This window comes from Protopterus annectens, chromosome 1.part1, assembly GCF_019279795.1.
Source record: "Protopterus annectens isolate FY-2018-M chromosome 1.part1, PAN1.0, whole genome shotgun sequence".
NCBI lineage: Eukaryota > Metazoa > Chordata > Ceratodontiformes > Protopteridae > Protopterus > Protopterus annectens.
In genome coordinates, this window is record NC_056726.1 from 1808962771 (window position 1) to 1808987445 (window position 24675).

The 24675-nt window shown below is 38.6% G+C and overlaps 1 protein-coding gene across 1 annotated transcript in view; it reads right to left on the minus strand.

Annotated features, from left to right (window-relative positions):
- The window catches only part of TRIT1 (tRNA isopentenyltransferase 1), a 1178366-nt gene that overhangs the window by 288219 nt on the left and 865472 nt on the right, over positions 1 to 24675 (minus strand). Inside the window, exon 9 of the mRNA XM_044084772.1 lies at positions 16268 to 16345. Coding sequence (XP_043940707.1) covers positions 16268 to 16345 — 78 coding nt within the window. The remainder of the gene's footprint in view (positions 1 to 16267; positions 16346 to 24675) is intronic.

Consider the following 24675-nt stretch of genomic DNA (forward strand, 5'->3'; position numbering starts at 1 on the left):
AACATTCAAAACACTTCGCTGTCAGCCCAAATGATTCTACAGGTATTAGAGTCAAAGTTTGCTGCCATAATTCTGGTTCCATTGGCCAACTACCCTATGAGAGTTTTTCAATGGACCCTGGCAACTCAGTGTTCCATTCTGTACCAGCCTTTGTCCAACCATATCAAAATAACTCAGGCATGCAAAAGATATCTCAGGTGGTGGATTAGCTCACATCAGATTTTACAAGGCTGCACTTTCATGCTTACTCAACCCAAAGCCACAGTAACCATGGACGCATCCCAATTTTGGTGAGGGCACTTCTTGGGAAAGATGGTCTAAGACATCTGGTCCCCAGAAGCGGCAAACACACACATCAATGTCCTAAAAATAAGAGTGGTTCTCTTAGTGTTACAGGCCTTCCAAGACTATCTCCCTTCTGGGGCTACTGCGATTCAGACAGACAACATGCCAGTAGTCTGGTACATCAACAAACAAGGAGGAACCAGATCTTATACCTTATGTCAAGATGCTCTGAGAGTGTGGCAATGGGTGATCTCATTCAATCAATTTCTGATAGCATGCACATTCTGGGGAAATTTGGCATGATAGCAGACAAACTGAGACGGTCCATCCTATTACCTCATGAGTGGCATCTGAACAAGATAATTGCGGAAAAGATATTTCACCAATGGGGACAGCCATGCTGCCACTTCATTGCATCTCCCCTCAACAAGTGCAGCAGGCTCTTTGCCCTCACCCCCACCCCACCGGGGGAGTCATAGAGAGATGCTCTTCTCTATGATTGGCCTTTGGTCTCCTCTCTGCTTACCTCCAACTTCTCTAATCCCCAAGGTTCTTCAGAAAGCATCTCGATTAAAGAGCACAGTCATCCTCATTGCCCCTTATTGGCCTCGTCAGATTTGGTTCCCCTTCCTCTGACCTCATCTAGTTCATCCTTGGATTCTGGATCCAATTCCAGACCTTCTGTTTCATCTGACAGACATGATTAATCCAGACATTTTGGGCCTAAAGTTGACCACATGGTTTCTCCAATTCCACTGATTGCCAGACAACCCAGACTTTCCTCCTCTGTCCGCCACATCCTATTGTCTTCCCACAAAGCTTCCATTAGGAAGATTTACAAAAGTAAATGGAAAAGATTTCTTGTTTGGACTCAACAGAAAGACATTGGCCCTTTTTCAGCATTTGTACCCAGGGATCTTGCATTTTTGGCTATTATTTTTAATGAAGGGACTAGTTCTTCAACAGTTAAAGTACAATTGGCTTCTATTTCTATCATGTCAGGGTTGACAATTGTTCCTTAGCTCCATCACTACTATGTAAGGCATTATTTAAAGGAACTTTTTTACTGAAACCTCCCTTTAAAGATCCTACTCCACCATGCAATATGGACCTAGTCTTACAAGCCCTGACTCAATCACCATTTGAACCAACTGCTAAATGTGAACTAAATTTTTTAACTTGGAATATAATATGTTTGGTAGCTATTACATCAGCTAGGAGAGTTTCAGAACTGCAAGCGTTATCTTCTACACCCCTTTACTTGACTTTTCACAAAGATAGGGTGTCTTTACGAGTCAATCCAGCTTTTCTTCCTAAGATGGTGTCAGGATCCAACGTTAATCAGTCCATTAACCTTCCAGTCTTCTTCCCAAATTTCTCCAACAAAGCGGAATACATTTTGCATTTGTTGGACATTCACAGACAATTACATTTCTATCTGCAGAGAAGTGACAAATTCAGAAAGTCAGATCAATTATCTGTGTCCTTTTCAGAATTGAGATTGGGTAAGCCAGTTATCAAAATAACTTTAGCTAAGTGGCTAACTGATTGAATTTCTTTTGTCCACAATAAATTGGGTTTGCCCTTGCCAAAACCTTTGAAAGCTCTTTCAACTAGATCCATGGCAACTTCTTCAGTATTTCTATTGAGATATTCCATGGATGATACTTGTGCTGCAGCCACTTGGATAATCCTAATACTTTTATTGCTCATTATAAAGTTGATCTGGTCTCTAGGGGAAAAGCAGTCTTCAGCTCATCAGGACTCAGGAATATCCTTTCTTGGAGTCCACCAGGGATTTAGGTAGCTGAGTACTCTGTCTCACATGTTGAAGAATGAATGAAAATTGACATCAGAGCAGATACAAACCCACATGTTGAAGATGAATGAAAATGGACAATACAGATGGAATGTTATGGTGAGTAGATAACTTTTTTCCAGAGATACAAATGCCTAAGCTATGCCAAATTCATTATAAAACCTGGAAAGAACAGAATAGCTTTGCAGCAATGACAGGGTCTCGAATAAATTAAATCGCAAGTATCTTAAATTCACACTTTTCACATAACAGCACTTTTCAATTCATGCAGCATAATGCATGTACTAGCTTCACAGTGTCCTAAAAGCCATAGTCCTGTGACTGATATTATCCCAAATATACTATATCTACATTTTTGTCAAAATAAAAACATCACAATTTCAGAACACCAGAAGGAGCATAAAAGCGCCAGCCCTGGGACAATAAATCTCCCATAAAACAAACTGTTCCCACAATTCTTAGAGTACCTAACTATACTTAAAGTTGCAACAGTGATGAAACCTCTCTCTCTTATTTTTATATATATATATATATATATATATATATATATATATACACATATATGCGTGTGTGTGTGTGTGTGTGTGTGTGTGTATATATATATATATATATATATATATATATATGTGTGTGTGTGTGTGTGTGTAAAAGTACTCCAAAGGTACAACACCCTCAAGGTAAACATTATGCCACCACTACCCCAAAATATCGGCATCAACATTTTTCAAAAAGCACCCAAAATATGGTGCCCACACAGAAATCAGCTCCACTGTACTCTTAAATCATCATAACATGCTAGCCACGCACACCAAGACTTAGAAGGAGCCCTATGACATAGGTAGCAGCACAAAGATATAAAGCTTGCAGTGCCAAAAGAAGCTGATGTTCTCTTCAAAACATGTTATTCCCTCATATACATAAGGCCTCCAATAACAGGGTATGCCTCATACATGCCAGTTCAACACCTAAGACATACCACCTCTGTAATACACTGCCTCAGATACATCCTCAGTTCCATAAAGCTGACAATGTATTAAATATCAGTTCAACAATGACAGTAACATAAAACTAGTAATAACAAATGCGGGCACAAATGAGCAATTGATCATTTATTAAAACAAATGCATATAAAATAAAAACATGAACGTATTCAGTACTTCGTTTTCGTTTAGACAACTTCATCAGATGTGGGCCATTACAAATCAGTTTGTTTAAATACTATGAATTAATGACACCATAAGTTTAATTATCCAATAGTTAATTTAAAAACATTTGATATGTAAAATATAAGAATGACACAATGTATGCTTTAATTAGTAAGAAAATAATGATGAATATATATTTAAAAATGTGATAAATATGCATTTAAAAAATATATATGCGTTTAAAAAAAACTTTTACTTAAACTGCTTGTGTGACGATGGAAAAAAGATAAAAAAATAGTAGAAATAAATAAAAGAAATAAAACATATGTGGCATGGCTATGCAAAGCATGAATGTATTTATATAAACCTATACTTAAAATGTAGTTAAACACAAATCAATTCATCCCTGCTGTTAAACACTTCACTGGTATGTGGAAGAGGAGAATGTTCTAAGCTTCTATAGCTTTGCTGCCCTTAATATTAAAAGTGGGTCCAAGGACACATGGTAATTTAACCCTGGCCTTTTATTGGCTTCTAAGGTCAATTGCCACCACAGTTCCCTATATTCTATTTATTTTTCCCACATACCACCTCTTTTTTCCTTACTGATTTTTTCTATAACATAAACACTGAAACATGCATCATGACATTCCAAAGTGTGTTTGTATAAAGCATTATTGTCCTTCTTAGTCTGTATGTCATAGGTGTGCTTGTATATCCTTTTCTTAAGCTTCCGCTCAGTTTTTCCAATATAGAAAGCCTGACACTTGACACAAACCTACATATACTAACCCATTAGCTTCACAATTGTGATAACTTTTACTTTTTAAGTTTTTATTTCTACATTCCAACACAATACTTTTTTTGTTTACTATATATTCACACTGCAAGCATCTACCACATTTAAATGTTCCTAATCTCCTTTTATTATTACCTTCTTTAACTTTTTTATTTCTTAGTAAATGATTTTTCAGATTCATTCCATTTTTGTACACCACCTTAATCTTTTCTTTGCTAACCATTTCCAGATCTGTAAATGTGAGGAATTTACTCCATTCCTTATTAAAAATGTTCCTCACTGTTCTCAAACTGTCATTATATTCGAGTATTAGGGCCTTATCAAAACTATCTATCTTGTCACCATCTTTTGGTAAATTTACAGTGTAGTTAGGCAGCATAGGATAGTGGTTTGTAGGATGATGATGGTGATCAAGAAGAGGAGGAGGAGTGTGATGGCCGCACCAAGGATCAAATGGTGGAAATTGAAAAAGGGTAATTGTGAGGTAGAGTTCAGGGATGAGTTAAGACAGGCACTACAGCTCTGCACATCACCCTTATTCTTAAAAATCGGTACCAAAACACTTTTTCTCCATTCCTCAGGCATCCTCTCACTTTCCAAGATTTCATTAAACAACTGGTTAAAACCTCCACTGCCATTTCACCTAAACACCTCCATGCTTCCACAGGTATGTCATCTGGACCAACAGCCTTTCCATTCTTCATCCTCTTCACAGCTATCCTTACTTCCTCCTTGCTAATCCATTGTACTTCATGATTCACTATCCTCACATCATCCAACCTTCTCTCCCTCTCATTCTCTTCATTCATCAACCACTCAAAGTACTCTTTCCATCTCCTCAACACACTCTCCTCACTTGTGAGTATGTTTTGCTCATTATCCTTTATTACCTTTACCTGCTGCACATCTTTCCTAGCTCGGTCCCTCTGTCTAGCCACAGGTCCTTTTCTCCATCCTTAGTGTCCAACCTTTCATACAACTCTTCATATCCCTTATCCTTAGCCTTCTCCACCTCTCTCTTTGCCATGCACCTCTTCTCCTTATACTCCTATCTACTTTCTTCATCTCTCTGACAATCCCACTTCTTGTTTGCCAACCTCTTTCTCTGTGTACTCTCCTGTACTTCCTCATTCCACCACCATGTCTCCTTGTCGTCCTTCCTCTGTCCAGATGTCATACCAAGCACCTTTCTAGCCGTCTCCCTTACTAGCTCTGCTGCAGTTACCCAGCTATTTGGTAAGTCTTCACTGCCACCCAGTGCCTGTCCTAACTCATCCCTGAACTCCACCTCACAATTACCCTTTTTCAATTTCCACCATTTGATCCTTGGTGCTGCCCTCACACTCCTCCTCCTCTTCTTGATCACCAACGTCATCCTACAAACCACCATCCTATGCTGCCTAACTACACTGTAAATTTACCAAAAGATGGTGACAAGATAGATAGTGTTGATAAGGCCCTAATACCCAAATATAATGACAGTTCGAGAACAGTGAGGAACACTTTTAATAAGGAATGGAATAAATTCCTCACATTTACGGATCTGGAAATGGTTAGCAAAGAAAAGATTAAGGTGGTGTACAAAAATGGAATGAATCTGAAAGATCATTTACAAAGAAATAAAAAAAGTTAAAGAAGGTAATAATAAAAGGAGATTAGGAACATTTAAATGTGGTAGATGCTTGCAGTGTGAATATATAGTAAACAAAGAAAGTATTGTGTTGGAATGTAGAAATAAAAACTTAAAAAGTAAAAGTTATCACAACTGTGAAACTAATAGGTTAGTATATGTAGCTCAAGTGTGTCAGGCTTTCTATATTGGAAAAACTGAATGAAAGCTTAAGAAAAGGATATATGAAGCACACCTATGACATACAGACTAAGAAGGACAATAATGCTTTATACAAATACACTTTGGAATGTCATGATGCATGTTTCAGGTTTTATGTTATAGAAAAAATTAATAACGAAAAAAGAGGTGGTATGTGGGACGAATCAATAGAATATAGGGAACTGTGGTGGCAATTGACCTTAGAAGCCAATAAAAGGCCAGGGTTAAATTACCATGTGTCCTTGGACCCACTTTTAATATTAAGGGCAGCAAAGCTATAGAAGCTTAGAACATTTTCCTCTTCCACATACCAGTGAAGTGTTTAACAGCAGGGATGAATTGATTTGTGTTTAACTACATTTTAAGTATAGGTTTATATAAATACATTCATGCTTTGCATAGCCATGCCACATATGTTTTATTTCTTTTATTTATTTATTTCTATTTTTTATCTTTTTTTCCATCGTCACACAAGCAGTTTAAATAAAAGTTTTTTTAAATGCATATTTATCACATTTTTAAATATATATTCATCATTTTCTTATAAATTAAACATACATTGTGTCATTCTTATATTTTACATATCAAATGTTTTTAAATTAACTATTGGATAATTAAACTTATGATGTCATTAATTCATAGTATTTAAACAAACTGATTTGTAATGGCCCACATCTGATGAAGTTGTCTAACGAAAACGAAGTACTGAATACGTTCATGTTTTTATTTTATATGCATTTGTTTTAATAAATGATCAATTGCTTCTGATTTCTCCGTTGCTTCATTGTTTTGTTGGACGTGGTTGTTTTTGAGTAACATAAAACTACCAGACAAGAATGGTTTAAATGTACTAATCTCATGAAAGCTGGCACAAAATCAAAAGCCACAAAACACTTTATAGTGGCCAAAATGCTGCTAAGAAAATAGTTGGGTTCCTTCTTGTTAGCTAGAAGTCCAGAACTCTGCCAGTCACTGACCTCTAGCTCAGCCCTCAAGTCAACACCTGTTAACACTCTACACATATACACTGTATTTAGGCCTATGTATCAGTTTCATAATGGGGATGTCCTGGACAATTAACATAATGGCTGCTCTCTAAGCATGAACAGGTGCAAATCACAGAAAAAAAAATGTAACAAGATATTTAAGACGGCAGCTTGGCTCTGCCAGGCAAACAAAAATAAATGCATCAAATTTATGCAGCAAAGCTCCCCATTACAAAAGAGAATGATCTGTTAAAGACAGAAAGTTAAAGGCAGTTTCACTCTCTGTATACAAAACAAGTTAAGTCTCCTCCAAGAAATTTTAAGTCTGAGTCAGCTATCCATAGAACTAGCACAGACACTTTCATTTATTTTTCTTTGTTTCTTTTCTGAAACGCACTGAAATGTAATACCATTTACTTACAGCTAAATTCATCAAAATACAGAAGGCATTTCAAAACCCCCAACAAAGCACAGTCTAAAGGAAATCTGATAAGATGAGAGATGGCAATGCAAATCTGACACTTTCAATGCTACAATGACAGAAAGCATAGCGCATCCAGTACAAAGCTTTGGTGCTTATACAAATGTCTCTAAAGTTCGGAATGAAACAACTAGATGGCCTGCTTTCCACATCTCTATCAAAACTGCATAACAGTGACGAGTCCCAAGCTGTTAGCTTTTTGAAACAGCTACTACTTTCTTTCTCATTTTTTTGTGTTGTTTATTTACTGATAAAGACAAAGGAAACAAAACTTGTTTGTTAGACTTGGCTGCTCAGATCTGTGATCTGATTCATAGTTTCATAGTTTAGTACTAGGCTATCTGCCCTGGGGCATTTATAAGCCTAGTCATAGTGATGTGGCTTTCACCACCCCATGAAATGGTACAAAAATGCACAGAATAGATTTAGAATACTGTGCCTCTGTCTAGTAGTGACACAATGAAGGTCCCCTTACATAATAGAATTAGTTTACTATGCCCCTGTCTAGCAGTGACACAGATGTGACCCCTGGGGTAAATTTACGATCTCCCATCCACTCATCAAGATTTCTCTTGAAGAGAGTCAGTGAGGGGCTCTGCCTAACATGAACTGGGATCTTGTTCCAAAGCATGGGAAGCCTCTGGGTTATGAATCTATCCCTCCAGCATGTCCTATTCATACTTGTGCCAAGGTTTAAGTCTTTAGCTCTCGTGGTCCTGATGGATTTGGATTTTTTGAGGTGGAGCGTTTCCATCAGATCCTGATTGGACATGGCCTTGTACGTCAAGCAGACATCACCTCTGAGCAGGCGGTATGCTACTGAATAGGGCTGGAGTTTCTTTAGTTTGGCAGAATAAGACATATGTTGGAGACCCTTGATCCTCTTGGTGAGGTACTTTTGTGGTCTCTCCAGCTGTTGCAAATGCCGGGTGAGGTACATACCAAATGGGGCATTGTACTCAATCATGGGTCTGATGAGGGAGGAGTATAGGGGTACAATGACATCCTTGGATCTGGATGTGAATCCCTTCATGATGAGGTGTGCAAGGTAGAATGTTTTTCTAACCACTTTGGCAATGTGGGTGTCAAATGAGAGGTCGCTGTCAACTTGGGTCCCTAGGTCTCTGATTACTTTTTCCATACTCAGTGGGTTGCTGTCTATGTGATAATTTGTGGGTGCTTTGTTTTTCCCAAAGGGGATGACTATACATTTTTTGGCATTTCGTTTAAGGCCGTGACTCCGGCACCAGTTGTCCGTTTCTGTGAGGCCTTTTTGTAGGATGTATGTGTCCGCTGGTGTATCGACTATGGCGCCTAGTTTGCAGTCATCTGCGAACTTTGTCAGCCACAACCCTCCCATGTTTGCTTTAACATCTGAGAAATAAATGCCGAACAAGAGGGGTCCCAGGACAGATCACTGTGGGACACCACTTGTGACTGGCTTTGAGTCTGACATTGCTCCAGCGATTTTAACTTTATGGGTTCTGTCCTTTAGCCAGTTTGCAACCCATCTAGTGACATAAGTGTTTACGTTTAAGCTGGTGAGCTTATCTATGATGCCTGAGTGGGGTATTGTGTCGAAGGCCTTAGCCAAGTCCAGGTAGGCTGTATGGACTGCTTTGCCCTCATCAATGGCTCTAGTGACTGTTTCGAAAAAGTCAACCAGGTTCAAAAAGCAGGATCTGCCCTTTACAAAGCCGAACTGGGTGGGGTCAAGTGTCTGTAGGTCCCCTATGTCTCTGTTTATGAGTTCCATAATGATTCTTTCCATAGCATTGCAGACCAGGCTGGTTAAGCTTATGGGGCGGTAGTTCCCAGGGTCTGTAGAGGTACCCCCCCCCTTGTGGAGTGGGACCACTGTTGCTGTACGCCAGTGTTCAGGTACATATCCTGTAGTAAGGCTAAGGTTAAATAGCATTTTTATGTGCGGGTTTAGCTCCTCTTGGAGTTCACGTAGCATGCAACCCGGGATACCGTCAGGTCCCATTGATGCTGTGTTTTTAGCTTTGTTGAGGGTGGTTCTCACTTGGACATCTGAGATGACAGGGAGATTACATTCAGCTGGGATAAGTATTTCTTCTTTTGGGGGTGAGGGAGGGGAGAAATTTGCACTGAACCTGTCAGCCAGAATGTTGGCAATATCTGTGGGTTCAGTGTATTTTTTGTTGTTGTGAACTAACTCTGAGCATATCTGAGGGTTTCCACCCAGGTTTCTAACATAGCTGAAGAAAACTTTGTGGTTATCTTTAGTGTCCTTAGCGATTTTTCTCTCAAAGTTGACCTTGGATGTTTTTATGAGAGAACATAGTTTTCTGCTAATGTTGATCAGAGATGTCTTCCCTTTATGGGATTTTGCTCTGTCGTACAGTAGCTTCCTTCTTTTGTTATACAATTTGTTAATGGCTGAGGTCCAACAGACAGGACGCTTGCCTTTGGTGGAGAGGGACTTGGATTTATTTGGGATTGCATGATCCATGCATTCTTGGAGATGTCCATAGAAAGCATTTGTGAAGGATTCGGCATTGTGGGATGTGGTATCCACTGGCCCAGTGGGCTTAAAGGATACCATCTCAGTCTTAAGAAGAGTGAAGTCTGCTTTTGAGAAGTTTTTCACTGTGGTCTTTTGTGCTGGGGTGGAGGTGGGATATGTATATCCAGGGTGATTAGTTTGTGGTCAGATCTCACTAGTGAGGGGTATACCTCGGTGTGGAGCATTTTGTCCCCATGTTTGTGATGATCAGGTCTAGTATATTATCTCCCCTAGTGGGAGAGGTGACTAGTTGTTCCAGTGCATTTGAATTTATGAATTCCAGGAACCTTTGGGCTAGGGTGTTAGGGCTAGAATAATGTACCCAATCTATGTTTGGGTAGTTGAAGTCTCCCAGTATGATGGTATTTTGTGATACATTCATATCCTCCAATGTCTTCAGGAAGGCTGAGTGGGGTTCCTGAGATTGGGAGGGTGGTCTGTAACATGCTACCAGTTGTATAGCAGTTTTGCCTATGGTTAGTTGCACCTGTGTGGTCTCTGATGCTTCATGTGGTGCTACTAACCTGGAGGTGTGGGTGTCCTTGATGAATATGGACACTCCCCCTCCTTGTGGTTCGCCCGGGTTTTGGGGCCGAAAAGCATGATACGAGGTATAGCCTGGTAGCGCTGGGGTGCTCTCAGGAGCCTTGAACCAGGTTTCAGTTACTGCACAGATGTCGATGTTCTCCATACTGAGGAGTGCATCGAGTGCCTGCATCTTGAGATTTAGACTTCTGGCGTTGAGCAGCATTACCCTTAATTTTTTTCATTTTTGTTTTCTAAGGAGGTGGGTTTGTCTTTTGAGCCTTGCCTAAAAAAGGCACTATGGGGGTGGCAAGAGCCTTAGCCAATATCCGGAAGCCCAGTGGTGACAGGTGCAAGCCATCCCTTGCGAAGCAGCATGGCTTGTCCAACATGTCATCCCAGGCAGACAGACATTGGATCCCCTTAGAATGACACCAGTACTTGAGCCAATTATTAAAGCTGATCATCTTGTCTTTGTATTGTGGCATCATTCTTGGTGAGGGCAAGATGCTGCTCATGGTCAGGGTCATATCAGCCTGGGCTACATAATCAGAGAGCTCCTCTATGTCTCTTTTTGTTCCAGGTTTCCCAGCAGGTTATTAGCAAAGGTGAAGAGGTAAGTCCACATCAGAACAGGTGACAAAAACAGGTTGAAATCACTCAAATTTTTTGTCAGCTTCAAACTGAAATTTACTATTTTAGTTTATGGAGTTGTGTGAAGTGCTCGTCACTTTATACCCACAGTCCAGAGTACCCTTGTTTCTCCTTTGAATTCAGCATTTTATTTTGAGTCCTACTTAACTGTAAGTGGGCAAAGCAAATAACGAAGAATGTTAGCTGCTTTGTCTCCAGAGATTGGACTGTTGCTATGTGGACTAACTCTTTTAACTGATGGTATATACATTTCTGTTACTGTATTTCTGCTTTCTTCGGTTTCATTAGCTGTTTTATCTAATATTGCTTATTATAATGACTGTGTTTATTTACTTTGCTTTACCTGATAATTATAACCCTGTAATCTGTCTCTTTGATGTTTTCAAATTCCTTTCATGGAAATCTGTGTGTGTGTGTGTGTGTGTGTGTGTGTGTGTGTGTGTGTGTTATATATATATATATATATATATATATATATATATATATATACATACATATCCAAGCATGGAGCTTTGCATTATGAGATCTGTGCAGTTCTCTTTTTGCTCCGCCACCATGGGGTAACCCTTTTTCACAGCTTTTGTGTTGGGGGTTCTGTCTTATTTTTTTTTGTTTTTGTTTTGTACATAGCATTTCACCTACAACAGAATTCAGAAAGCTCTCTAGTGCTTGTGTAAACTGTCTACCACAAGTAGGTCAATTATAGGTGATCTGTGAAAATGTGGTACAGAGACAGCTTTAGCCTCAATGAAGAAGACCTCATAATCAGATAATTTGCATATCAATGAATCACACTTTTACCACTTTCACTGTCAGACCTGTAACAGCAGTAGAGTTACACTGGCGGCCCATGCAGTGCTTTGGCACAGGCACTCCCCACATTCACACACACAGTCAGATGTTCATGAATGCGCACCTGTGCGCACACACACACACACACACACACACACACAAACACACATATCTGCTCAACTGCAAACAATCTCACATGCTCAAGCGGATTCACGAGCACACACACCCATTCTCTCTCTCACACAAACACATACACACACACATGAACACACACACATCCATCTACACTCTCAATCCCATACCTAATCCCCCAATGCAATCACCCAGTCAGAAACAGACACACACATATTCATACGTCAGTGATCAGGTACTTGGGGCTCCTGAAATGCAGAAGCCAAAATGGTCCAGTTTCTGCACCCTGTCTCGAACCTGCCTTCTTCACATTGTATTAAAAAATAAATAAATAAATAAATAAAAACAAAGAAAATAATGTCTTTTTTTAACAGGCACAAACTGCTTGCTGCAACTGTAGCAAGTAGTTGCTACAGTTTATACCTGACACTGAGCTTTACAGAACTAAGGTTTTACCTAGTTAAAAAACAATCTGCAATATCATCTGCATATAATTTAGAACCAAGTTTTTTCTGATTGTTCTTTGATACTGTTAAAAAACACCATGCAGCTCAATCTTCAGACAATGGATAACTGAAAATTAAACCTGAATATCTTACTAGATGCAACAATAAGAGAGTAAAATGTTGAACTCAGTCTTTCTTCACACTTCAGCACAATGAAATTTTGGCTGATATTAAATAGTTTGCTTTTAAATCTACTTTATGAGTCCAATTGATCAGTAAAACTTCCTAAGTTGATTGGTGCTTATTTTAAACTGGGTAGGACAACACAAATTAATACTCTCATGGAATGCCTTCAGAAATTAGCCAATGCACTTTAATCAAGTTATGACCTGGAAAAATATGTGCAACTGGTTAAAACACAACACAAGCTTAGATCACTATATATGCCATATATATCATTCAGTGACTCAAAAATGCAATTAAAATATGCAGACTGGGCTTCAATTCTGTCAAAACATTTGGCAAGATTATTAAAGTTAAGGTACAGCTAGAACAATGTTTTTCCTGGCTATGGATAATGATTCTCTACATTATACCCTATCTGAGAATGTATTAAGTGCATTTTAGCACAGATTTGAAGCGCTATTTACATTATCAGTCTATACGAAGCCCATTTCTTTCCATATTAGGTTACAGAATATTAAGTCCCCCAGTTAGAGACAGACTTCTCACCTGAGAAGGTTGATGAAAGAATAATGCAATTAAGAATTGATAAGACACCAGACCCAGATGTCTAATGTTATTTTATTAACAACATCTAATCAGCAAATATCTAATCCTTCTGAGGCTACACAAGTTTACTAAACATAATGGAATAAGAAAATACATGAATCAATCTAAAACTAGCTTTATTCACAAACTGAACTCAAGCCACGTATTAATAAAAACTATCTTCTTATCTCTTTCCTTAATCTTGATATAAATGTCTTTTCAATGACTTTTGCTAAAAGAATCAATTTAGGTTAATAGGTAATGCAGTCCAAGAGGTCACTGAACAGTCTAGCCAAATTTCTCCAAAGCACTGTTTAAATGACTTGTTCATGGTCACACAACAGGCAAATGGAGTCTGAGGGAATAAAACCCTGTACCACAAGAGCCAGCTTGTTAACAGCTCACAGCTTTAATCCTCTGCTCTCACTGCCAAACAATGTAGCTCAGGATTGAGTTGTTAATCAGGTTATTTCTAAACTTCAGTCTGGATTTATGGAATTGCATAATACCTAAAATAATTTAAGTATTTCTAATTTACTTTTCTCCCTTCCTTACTGTCAATATTGGTGAGCAACAGGGGCTCCATTCTCAGCCCTCTACTCTTTAATAAATTCAGTAACAATTTATATAAATCCTCTCAGCAAGTTTCCCTCGTACAATACTCTGATGATTCCACCCTAATATGCATTTCTGATAACCTAATACATCTTCAGAGAATTACTCAAGAAGCCTTTATCTCTGTGAAAGTTAAAAATAATCCCTTGCTACTAAATCCTAAAAAATAATTTACTTCTTTTTTCCCCAAAATCCTACATCCATGAAAAAAAAATCTTTAAAATTTCTTCCTTAAAATAATTCCACGATTCAAGTTTCCCCACATACAAAACTACTTGGCATGACAATCAACGACAATCTTAAATTCGATTTACATATCCACAACAGCATCAAGAAAACCCATCAAAAACTAGACACCCCTTATTTTATTAGCACTAATTCTTAAATGGTACTGATATATATACTGTTGAAAATTTAAGGTCCAAATACAATCAACATTCTGAGAACTGGTTAATTTTACAAATATTTCAGAGTTTGTGAACACAGAGATTAATAAGATATTTAACCTATATAAGAAATTGTTCCCTAAATTATTGGAATTCTTAATAAATATCAGTAAATATCAATAATAACGCAATGAAAAATAAATCATATTTGTCACAAATTTATAAAACTCTTATGTTAGAGGTCACATATTTAGACAATTCCTATTGAAACTACTCCTCATAATTAGTAATAAAGACTTCTCTGAAGAATACAAGAAAATAATATTAAAATCTACAGATAAAACTACATCTTCATTATATTGGAAAAGTTTCCTTTGGAAATTCTTACACAGAGCTTTTGTCACTCCTAACAACATTACAATTTTGCATACATCAAATAGAATTAAATGCTGGAAATGTGATTCCAAAATAATAGCTGATTGGGCACATATGGCATTTGAACGTGAAATCATCTCCCCTTTTTGGGAAGAAATGAATAACTTCATTCAAGCTCTGTGGTCAAACAGATGTAATATTTCTAAATATTAAGTTTTATTTAATGCTTCTATTCCTGAGAGAATTTTAAAAAACCAAGTGCCTCTCCTTTGGTCTATTCTTGCTATAGCCAGAAAAGTAATTAGTAAAAACTGGAAAAGTAAAGATACCCCCCCCCTCTAGTGTTGAATTTATTAGTATGGCAAAAATTGTTTGCAATAATGATCTGCATACTATAAAGATGAGAACTTCTAATATTACACATTTATATAAATCTTGGCTTAAACTTATAGACTTGCTTGAAAAATATTATTTCTTGTTGATATGCATAACTCTGATGCATTGATCAGCTGTGGACCTATATAAATAGCTATTTAATTGTTTTATAACTGATTTATTTATAACACCCATCACCTTTCTTATATCCCCTCTAAAGCACTAAATCACTTAACTTGTTTATCCCCCTTCTAATACCACACTTTAATGTACTTCTTAAACTACTATACCTACTTCTAATTAGCACAACCACATTTCTATTACTACTTCTCTATTAACACTCAAACTTGCTTATCTCCTCTAATACCTCACTCTCTTGTATTTTTGAAGATACTCCTACCTATATTATGTACCGCTCTTCTATCTGTAAAGTCTGAATACAAGGCTTGTAAATTTAATATTTCTGAATATCAATTCAAATTTTATTATACTATTATGCCATTTATTCACTGAAACTACATTATAAAATTTGTTACTGTAAATATTGATTGCATTAAACATGATTCATTGGAGATTGTCTTTGCGGGCCTCTGCTGAAAAGGGGCACCCGATGCCCAGTCAAACTTTTCTAATAAACAAATGTCAATAAATAAATAATAAAATTATGCTTGTATAATCATACACCATAGTACCCCTGCAGGTAATAAACAAAGAGTATTTGGATTACGTGTGAAATGGAAAAAAAATCATTCTAATAAAAATCAATATGAGTTTTGACAGCAGTGTCCTCTAATACTCTATATTTTCATTTCATCTCTTCAACAATTCTCTTTTTAATTCTTCAGAATCCCTAATTACAAGGGATATGATTCTTTAATTCATGTAAAACTATCACCTGTTTTTCTTAAGATACTCCTTTATGCTTTCATAACCAAAATTTATTCATCAGCTACTACAGGTTGGAAAGAGAACAGTAAAGGTTCAAACTACAAATTAAATCCTGATAAAATGATTATTTTTCTCTTGAATATTAGTAATTGGATTTCTGCAAAAACTCCATATACTAGCATTCATTACAATTTTGTTTACCTCCAGGGTCCACTGAGTATCCAATATTATGTTTAATTGGGGTCTGTACATAATCGTTCAAGGTCCAAATATGTATCTGTTTCCTAGTGATATTACTCCTAGTCATGTGGCTATATTCCTTCTCTTGGACAGAATTATGACTTAACCTCTTTTGCAACCCCCCTACCTGTCACCCCACAAATCAAAAAAAAAAAAAAAATTCAGTACAAAGGCAATGAAAAGTAGACTTACGTTGCAAGAAGCGATTTCTGACCCATTTGTTTTGCTTCCGGGTATAACGTTTTGTGACTTGTTTCAATGACTCAATACCTATTCAGGAAATGGGAAAAAGACAAATATGAGAACAAACAACTTCATCACTCCTTTGAAGGGCATGACTCTTACACAAAATCTCATTCCAATAACACATGTGACAGTTATTTTCCATACAAGAACAGATGAAGGAAAAAAGCCATCAATACGAGGAGCACAAAGAACTGTTACAAAGTACAGCCACATGAGGTATTCACCATAACCATTTGTGATGATATGGGCAAGTATCAGCATAGCCAGCTGGAGTTTTGTAAAGAATTATATGTCATTTGAATATCAAACAAGATGCTTGTATTACAAATGTATTAGAATGGTATGTCATTTGTATATCAAACTGCTTTTTATAGATGCTTGCACTGAAAATGTATTTGTGAGGTTTGCTTGTGCTAAAATGTATCAACACCCTACTGAAATGAAAAGAAATGTACATGTATTATTACAACTGAATTAAATGTATATGTTTTAATAGAGGACATTGGGAAAGCAAAGGTTAACTTTAACAAAAATAATGGAAAAGTAAATAAGCTGTTAAACCATTAAAATGGCTCCCCACAGTGCTGAATAGGACTGGAGCAATAGGTCTGGGAAAGAGCCTTTGTTCATTAGCTCAGTGAAAAGAGGGTAGGCCCCAGGCACTGTCGTAAACATTGGCAGTGTATTGTGGCCGTCTGTGCTAGATTCCTGTCTCAGCTTCAAAGGGGAATACTGTGAGAACCTAGAGTCAGGTGACCAAATGAGGTCATTCTGCCAGCTCTCTTAGAAATTATATTTCAGATATTACAAAGGTAGCATTGTCGCCTCACAGTAAGATGCTGTCCAGTTTGATTCTCAGCTAGAGCGTCTTCTGCGTGGAGACATGCGTGAATGGGCGTACCTTCATTGAAGGTTGTGTGTCAGGGATGGCAACTCGGCACGTAATAATCTACTGCCAATCATTAGCGGACTGGAGTTCTGCTGTGTCAACCCCTAACCAGGAAAAGCCGAAAGACACAACAACAACAAAGAGAAATCTCAGAGTATAGAGTATTCTGTTTGGGAGGCCTGACTAGAAAGACCCTCACCCACAGCATCTTGCCTTGTGGTAGTAAATAACTTAACTAGGGAACAGCAATTCTTTTAGATTCAGTCAGGAATATAGTGAATCTTAGTTTAGATATTATTTTTCTGAGTCTGTCCATCAATGTTCTTTTCAATATTTTCTGCGATTTGAACTATGTGGTTTACTGTAAATATATATTCAATATTTTCATCTTCTTTTACTATTTATTATTAAATATATTTAAAATTCTTATTATGGCTGGTCCTTGTAGAAAGTATTTAACCTTTGAGAGTACTTATATTTATTTGGTGACACTGTGTGGGCTACTCCAGAAGGCCTAGCCATCTTGGTGAACTACTACCATTTGTATTTGTATTAATATTACACAGTATAATTGGACATCCTTTGTTAAGTTAAAAAAACGCTTGAATGTGGAAATGTAAGCTGCTCCAGATGCATTTAAAGTATTAATATGCTGACAGCAGGCATGCATGTCACTTTGTGGTCCAGCTCTAATTATGCTGAATTAGCATGAGTATATACTTGTGAAGCAATTACATAATAGGCAACCTGTTAAAATAACAGTTTGGTAAAAAAGTGTTTGCTGTCTTGGGAGTCAACACTGTAAATTAGGCCCATGACTTAATTGTGGAAGTTATTCATCTGACCTGGTGGCCAGTGTCCAGAGCCAGGTATTGTCATGGGATAAACAGAACTAGAGTTGTGCCTAGCTTTTCTTTGCTCACTGAATTCACAGTGTTATTGATGAGCTGGCCATTGTACAGTGGGGTTAGGAATTTTTTTCGAGGTGCTTTATGCTGAAGGCAACATTTTAGTCCCTCCTTGATAAGATGGAAATCAGCACCATCTGGAATATGCTAACAGTTTTTTTTTTGAGGTGCTTCAGGTGCATGTTCCAGGCTTGTAGTCAGCTGTGGACTCTAGTAGGAATGCAGTACATTCATTGAAATATTGGGAAATCCATTTCTGTAAGAAGGAAGAAGACACTGCTATGGCTGCACTGGAAGAAAAACCTTATGTAATCCATTAAGATGCTAATGTAGTAGTGAATATCCATAAGCAGCAGAATTCTTTCATTTCAGATAACAAATATGTCATTGCTAAACCTCTAGTAGAAGGCAAAGTGCCACTGGAATCTCAAGTTTAGCATCACATGACTGGCGTTTGACCAGGACAGCAGTGGCAAAGTTGGAGGCCATGCCACTTATCTATCTCCACACTTGAGAGCCAAAGACAAAGCAGCTTATATTAAATGCATTATCTGACACCAACACTTTTGCTTACTTTGCAGGTGGAAGAATCATTTCATCTATACAAACATTGTTTGATGGCTTCCACACTTTCATGATGCGGAAGCACCCTAAAAATGGATTGAAAATCACTACTGACCAGTAGTCAATGTGCATGTAATTCAAAGGTAATGATTCTGTTGATGAAATTGGTAGAGTCAATGATAAGTGACTTTGTCACACTGATAAATCAATTTGACTTTGCTTTCTACAGAATGAAATGTGTTTGGTCTTGTAGTCTGCACTTGCCACCATGGGTCACCTGCTGAAAAAAACTAAAGGTGACTACTGAAAAGACTGTTTTGGATATGCAGACATCCACAACAAAGTCACAAATAAAAAAAAAAATATTAAATGATCTTGAGAGGTCAGTCAAAATGGACACCTTCTTTGACATTCATAAAGACAAATACTTTAGAAAAATTCTCATTTGCCAGAAAACAAGAAGAAGTGTTTCATAACTGGAAATCCAAGACGTTCAATGCAGATAAGGTTGATTATACCTAGGGGAGTCTTTGCAAGTCCACAACATCCAAAATGTAATATGAACAGCAATACCAGACCTGTAAATCTACAGACCTAAAGGTAAAAATAAATTAATACAAACAAGAGTCAGACACATTACACAATACCTTCCAAGATTATGACATAGGCTTCCTCTTATCAGAAGATAGTCATTATCTCCCCCTCAAAAACAATCCTGATGTAGATAAATGGGAAGCAGAAAATATCAACAATGAATTACATCAATTAAGTTTCTTGCAGGCCAGTAGGTCTTAACTTGATAAATTAGAAGTTATGTACTTAGAATAACTTGTCATCTATGTTGTCCAGTTTCATTCTTCCTCACTGATGGGTTTTAGGAACCAATTTGGCCGCTTCATAGGTTCATAGGTTGGTACTACGCTATTGGCCCTAGGGCCTATACAAGCCTAACCATAATAATTCCCTGGCTATTTCTTCCCACAATATTTATTTCCCTGGACCCCTGTCTGGCAGGGCAACTGACATGATTCCCGGGGTGAATTTCCTATCTCCCATCCAGTTGTCAAGGTTCCTTTTGAAGAGGGCCAAAGAGGCACTCTGCTTGACATGTGTAGGCAGTCTATTCCAGAGTCTGGGGAGTCTCTGGGTCAGGAACCTATCCCTCCAGCATGTTTTGTTCATTGTGATGATAAGGTTTAGATCCCTGGAGCATGTGGCTCTGAGGGATTGGGATTACTTTAAGTGTAGCATGTCCAACAGCTCTGGGTTTGACATGGCCTTGTATGTTAAGCAGAGATCGCCTCTGAGTAGACGATATGTGACAGAGTATAGCTTGGAGTTTTTTTAGATGATCAGCATAGGGCATCTGCTTTAGGCCTGTGATTCTTTTAGTGAGGTATTTCTTCGGCCCTTCCAGTTGTTGCAGATGTCTTGAGAGGTACATACCAAATGGGGCGTTGTATTCTATAATGGGTCTAATAAGGGTTGAGTACAGTGGGACAATGACCTCCTTTTTTCTGAATGAAAAGCCGTTAGTGCTGAGGTGTGCCACATAGAAGGATTTCGATGTGGTTATCGAAGGTGAGACCACTGTCCACCTGTGTCCCTAAGTTTCTTATCACACTTTTGGTGTTTACTGTACTGCCACCTATGTGGTAATTCATGGGTACATGTTTTTTCCCAAAGGGGATAACTATACATTTCTATACATTTCTTGCCATTGAGCTTGAGCCCATGGCTCTGGCACCAAGCATCTGTTTCTGTAAGGCCCTTTTGTAGAATATCCACATCATTTGGGGATTCAATGATGGCTCCCAGTTTGCAGTCATCTGTGAACTTTGTTAGCCAGAGTCCCTAAGAGTTGGCCTGTACGTCAGAGAAGTAGATGCCAAACAAGAGCAGTCCCAGGACTGAACCCTGAAGTACTCCACTTGTCAATTGTCTGGAGCTAGATTTGGAGTTGGCTACTTTTACATTGTGGATTCTGTCAGTAAGTCAGTTGGCAACCCATCGAGTGACGTAGGGATTAATGCCCAGCTTAGTAAGTTTATCTATTATTCCAGAGTGGGGGATGGTGTCGAAGGCCTTGGCAAGGCTGAGATAGGCTGTGTGGACCACCTTACCCTCGTCCAAAGCTCTGGAGACTGATTCAAAGAAGTCAATCAGGTTCAGGAGACAAGATCAGCTCTTCACGAACCCAAAGTGGGTGGGGTCCAGTGTTTGAAGGTTGCCAATGTCTTTGTTTATAAGTTCCATGATAAATATGTTCCATGGTCTTGCAGATTAGGCTCGTTAGACTTATGGGGACATAGTTCCCAGGATCCAAGGTGGATCCCCCCTTGTGTAGTGGGATAACTGTAGCTGTGCACCACTCAGTGGGCACGAAGCCTGAGGTGAGGCTATGATTAAATATGACACTTAGGTGAGGTGCCAGTTCATTTTGTAGTTCATGTAGTACACAGCCCAGGATGTCATCTGGTCCCATGGATGCTGTATTCTTAGCTTTAGAGAGTGCATTTTTTTCCTGTGTGGCTGTTATTACCGGAATTTGGCAATCCTTCGTTATTGAGATGGGCCCTTTAGGGGTGAGAGGGGGGTGAAGTTGGCACTGAATCGATCTGCCAGGATACTGGCAATATCCTTGAGATCAGTATATTTAATGCCATTCTGTTGTAGCTCAGGGCAGATCTGAGAATTGCCATACAGATTCTTGACATAGCTATAGAATGCCTTGTGGTTGTCTTTGGAATCTTTGGAAATTTTATTTTCGCAACTAGCTTTGGAGGATTTTATGAGGGATCTCAGCTTCTTACTGAGGCTGGTAAGGGAGTTTTTTTGCATCCTGGGATTTTCCTCTTTTCTGCAACAGTTTCTTCCTTTTGTTGTAAAGTTTGTTTATGGCAGAGGACCACCAGATTGGCTTCCTTTTTTTGGAGGAGAGTATCTTGGTTCTATTTGGGATGGCATGATTCATGCACGAGTGGATGTGCTCGTACAGTGCTTTAGTGTAGGATTCAGCAGTCGAACTTTCAGTTCCCGTCTGCCTGAACCTTCTTGTGTTCTGACTGTCCTTCTCAAACATTTTGGAAATATACAGTATATTTCAGAGCATTTGTTATAACTGTATTTGCTATAACTGATTTAAGTATTTTTTGCTGGCTTTTTGATTATTTACTGCTTAGCGACTGCATTTTAGCCTGTTTATACAGCTCTGCATTCTATTTAAACTGTTTTTGTGTTGATTAACTGTTTTGCACTTTTAAAAAGTTATTTGTTGCTTAATTTTACCTGTAGGCTAACACACTCAAGTGCGCTAGCCGCTTAAAAGCATTTATAGCATTTACTGTCTGTTTTTCCTCTGTTTTCTGCAAAAAAAAAAAAAAAAAAAAAAAAAACAAAACAAAAAAAAAAAATCTTGTTTTCCCGCCTTACTGAACTAGAATAGTCCAGTCTTCAGAGTTTGCTGATCTCTGGGCTTTGTCTTGGTTCCTGTACTATTCCATATCCTTATTTGGATAAAAGGAAGTGTCTTTGTTCACCAGTGGGAGTGGGGAGCACTGAGCAGCCTATTTGTCCCTAGAGGAGTGGTTCCAGCCAGAAACTTGTAGTCTATTGGCCATTTTGGGTCAATTCCTAGCTCTTTTCAGCCCCCTGTAATAAAGCCCGCTTTAGAGCGCTTTTTCGCTTGTATTCAACTCAGCACCGCTCCTCGTGGTGTCCTGCAGAGTTCTACAAGCAGAGAGCAAAAGAGTGACTTTTTCCTGATTTAAGTATTTTTTTCTGGCTTTTTGATTATTTACTGCTTAGCGACTGCATTTTCGCCTGTTTATACAGCTCTGCATTCTATTTAAACTGTTTTTGTGTTGATTAACTGTTTTGCACTTTTAAAAAGTTATTTGTTGCTTAATTTTACCTGTAGGCTAACACACTCAAGTGCGCTAGCCGTTTAAAAGCATTTATAGCATTTACTGTCTGTTTTTCCTCTGTTTTCTGCAAAAAAAAAAAAAAAAAAAAAAAAAAAAATCTTGTTTTCCCGCCTTACTGAACTAGAATAGTCCAGTCTTCAGAGTTTGCTTATCTCTGGGCTTTGTCTTGGTTCCTGTGCTATTCCATATCCTTATTTGGATAAAAGGAAGCGTCTTTGTTCACCAGTGGGAGTGGGGAGCACTGAGCGGCCTATTTGTCCCTAGAGGAGTAGTTCCAGACAGAAACTTGTAGTCTATTGGCCATTTTGGGTCAATTCCTAGCTCTTTTCAGCCCCCTGTAATAAAGCCCGCTTTTACACTTGTATTCAACTCAGCACAGCTCCTCGTGGCGTCCTGCAGAGTTCTACAAGCAGCAGAGAGCAAAAGAGTAACTTTTTCTGGCTTTTTGATTATTTACTGCTTAGCGACTGCATTTTCGCCTGCTTATACAGCTCTGCATTCTATTTAAACTGTTTTTGTGTTGATTAACTGTTTTGCACTTTTAAAAAGTTATTTGTTGCTTAATTTTACCTGTAGGCTAACTCACTCAAGTGCGCTAGCCGTTTAAAAGCATTTATAGCATTTACTGTCTGTTTTTCCTCTGTTTTCTGCAAAAAAAAACAAAAAAAAAAATCTTGTTTTCCCGCCTTACTGAACTAGAATAGTCCAGTCTTCAGAGTTTGCTGATCTCTGGGCTTTGTCTTGGTTCCTGTTCCTTTCCATATCCTTATTTGGATAAAGGGAAGCTTCTTTGTTCACCAGTGGGATTGGGGAGCACTGAGCAGCCTAATTGTCCCTAGAGGAGTGGTTCCAGCCAGAAACTTGTAGTCTATTGGCCATTTTGGGTCAACCCCCTGCTATAAATCCCGCTTTAGCACGCTTTTGCGTGATTTAGTGCGGAGTTGCCCATAGAGCACCATCGGGCAGCGCCGGTTAAACAAGGTTAAACTATTTCTGTCTCCGTAAGAACTTAGAACTTCTCTACTTGCAATCTAAACAGTCTATTCTCCATCTGAAAAGCTCAGCACTTGCTCCTAAAGCATTTTTATATAGGTAAAGTACTTATATACTAAACAAAGTACTACATTAGCCTAGAATCCCCTTGAGTACTCATTTCTCTATAGGTCCCTTCTGACTCAGTTACACAGCAAACTTTTTCACTTTTTCTAGCATGTCGAAGGGTCAGTTGCTAGCGTCCTCTCCTGTTCAGCTGGTGAATCTGGGCATCTTGAGGCAATGTTACAATTGCCTCGTACACAGACAACCCACTCCTTTTCCCACAAAACACAAATACATGTGAGAGATGCAACTATATAGCCAAACTGGAGGCTGAGCTCTCTCAACTTAGGACTGGCAAGACCAGACAGGAGGAGAAGGAAACCATGCACACCACAAACCCAGTTTCACATAGAACTATCACAACTGCAAAACAAACACATAAACACACAAAGACATACTCAGAGGCACTGATCAAAAATCTACCAAAACTACAGAGGCCTCCAAAGCAGACACCCAAGCAACTGCCACCTCAAGACATAAGACATGCAACACATAGTTCTCAAAGTCAGTGTGCTAAACAGTCACAGCCCTTAAGGCCAAACACAATGCCAGACACACTTGTTATAGGTGACTCCATAGTCAGACACACTGACGTCCCACTCACCAGACTGAACAAGGAAAAGATCACAGTAAGCTGCCTGTCAGGCACTAGAATCCGCCACATAACACAAGCACTCAGGTCACTCCACAGCAAGTACAAGTATGACTCAGTCATTGTCCATGCCGGTGTGAACGACCTGAGACGTACCTCCCTGGACTACATGAAAAGAGACAGAGGAGCTCTCAGATTATGTAGCCCAGGCTGGTATGACCCTGACCCTGAGCAGTATCCTACCCTCACCAAGAATGATGCCACAATACAGAGACAAAATGATCAGCTTTAATAATTGGCTTAATTACTGGTGTCATTCTAAGGGGATCCAATGTCTGTCTGCCTGGGATGACATGCTTGACAAGCCACGCTGCTTC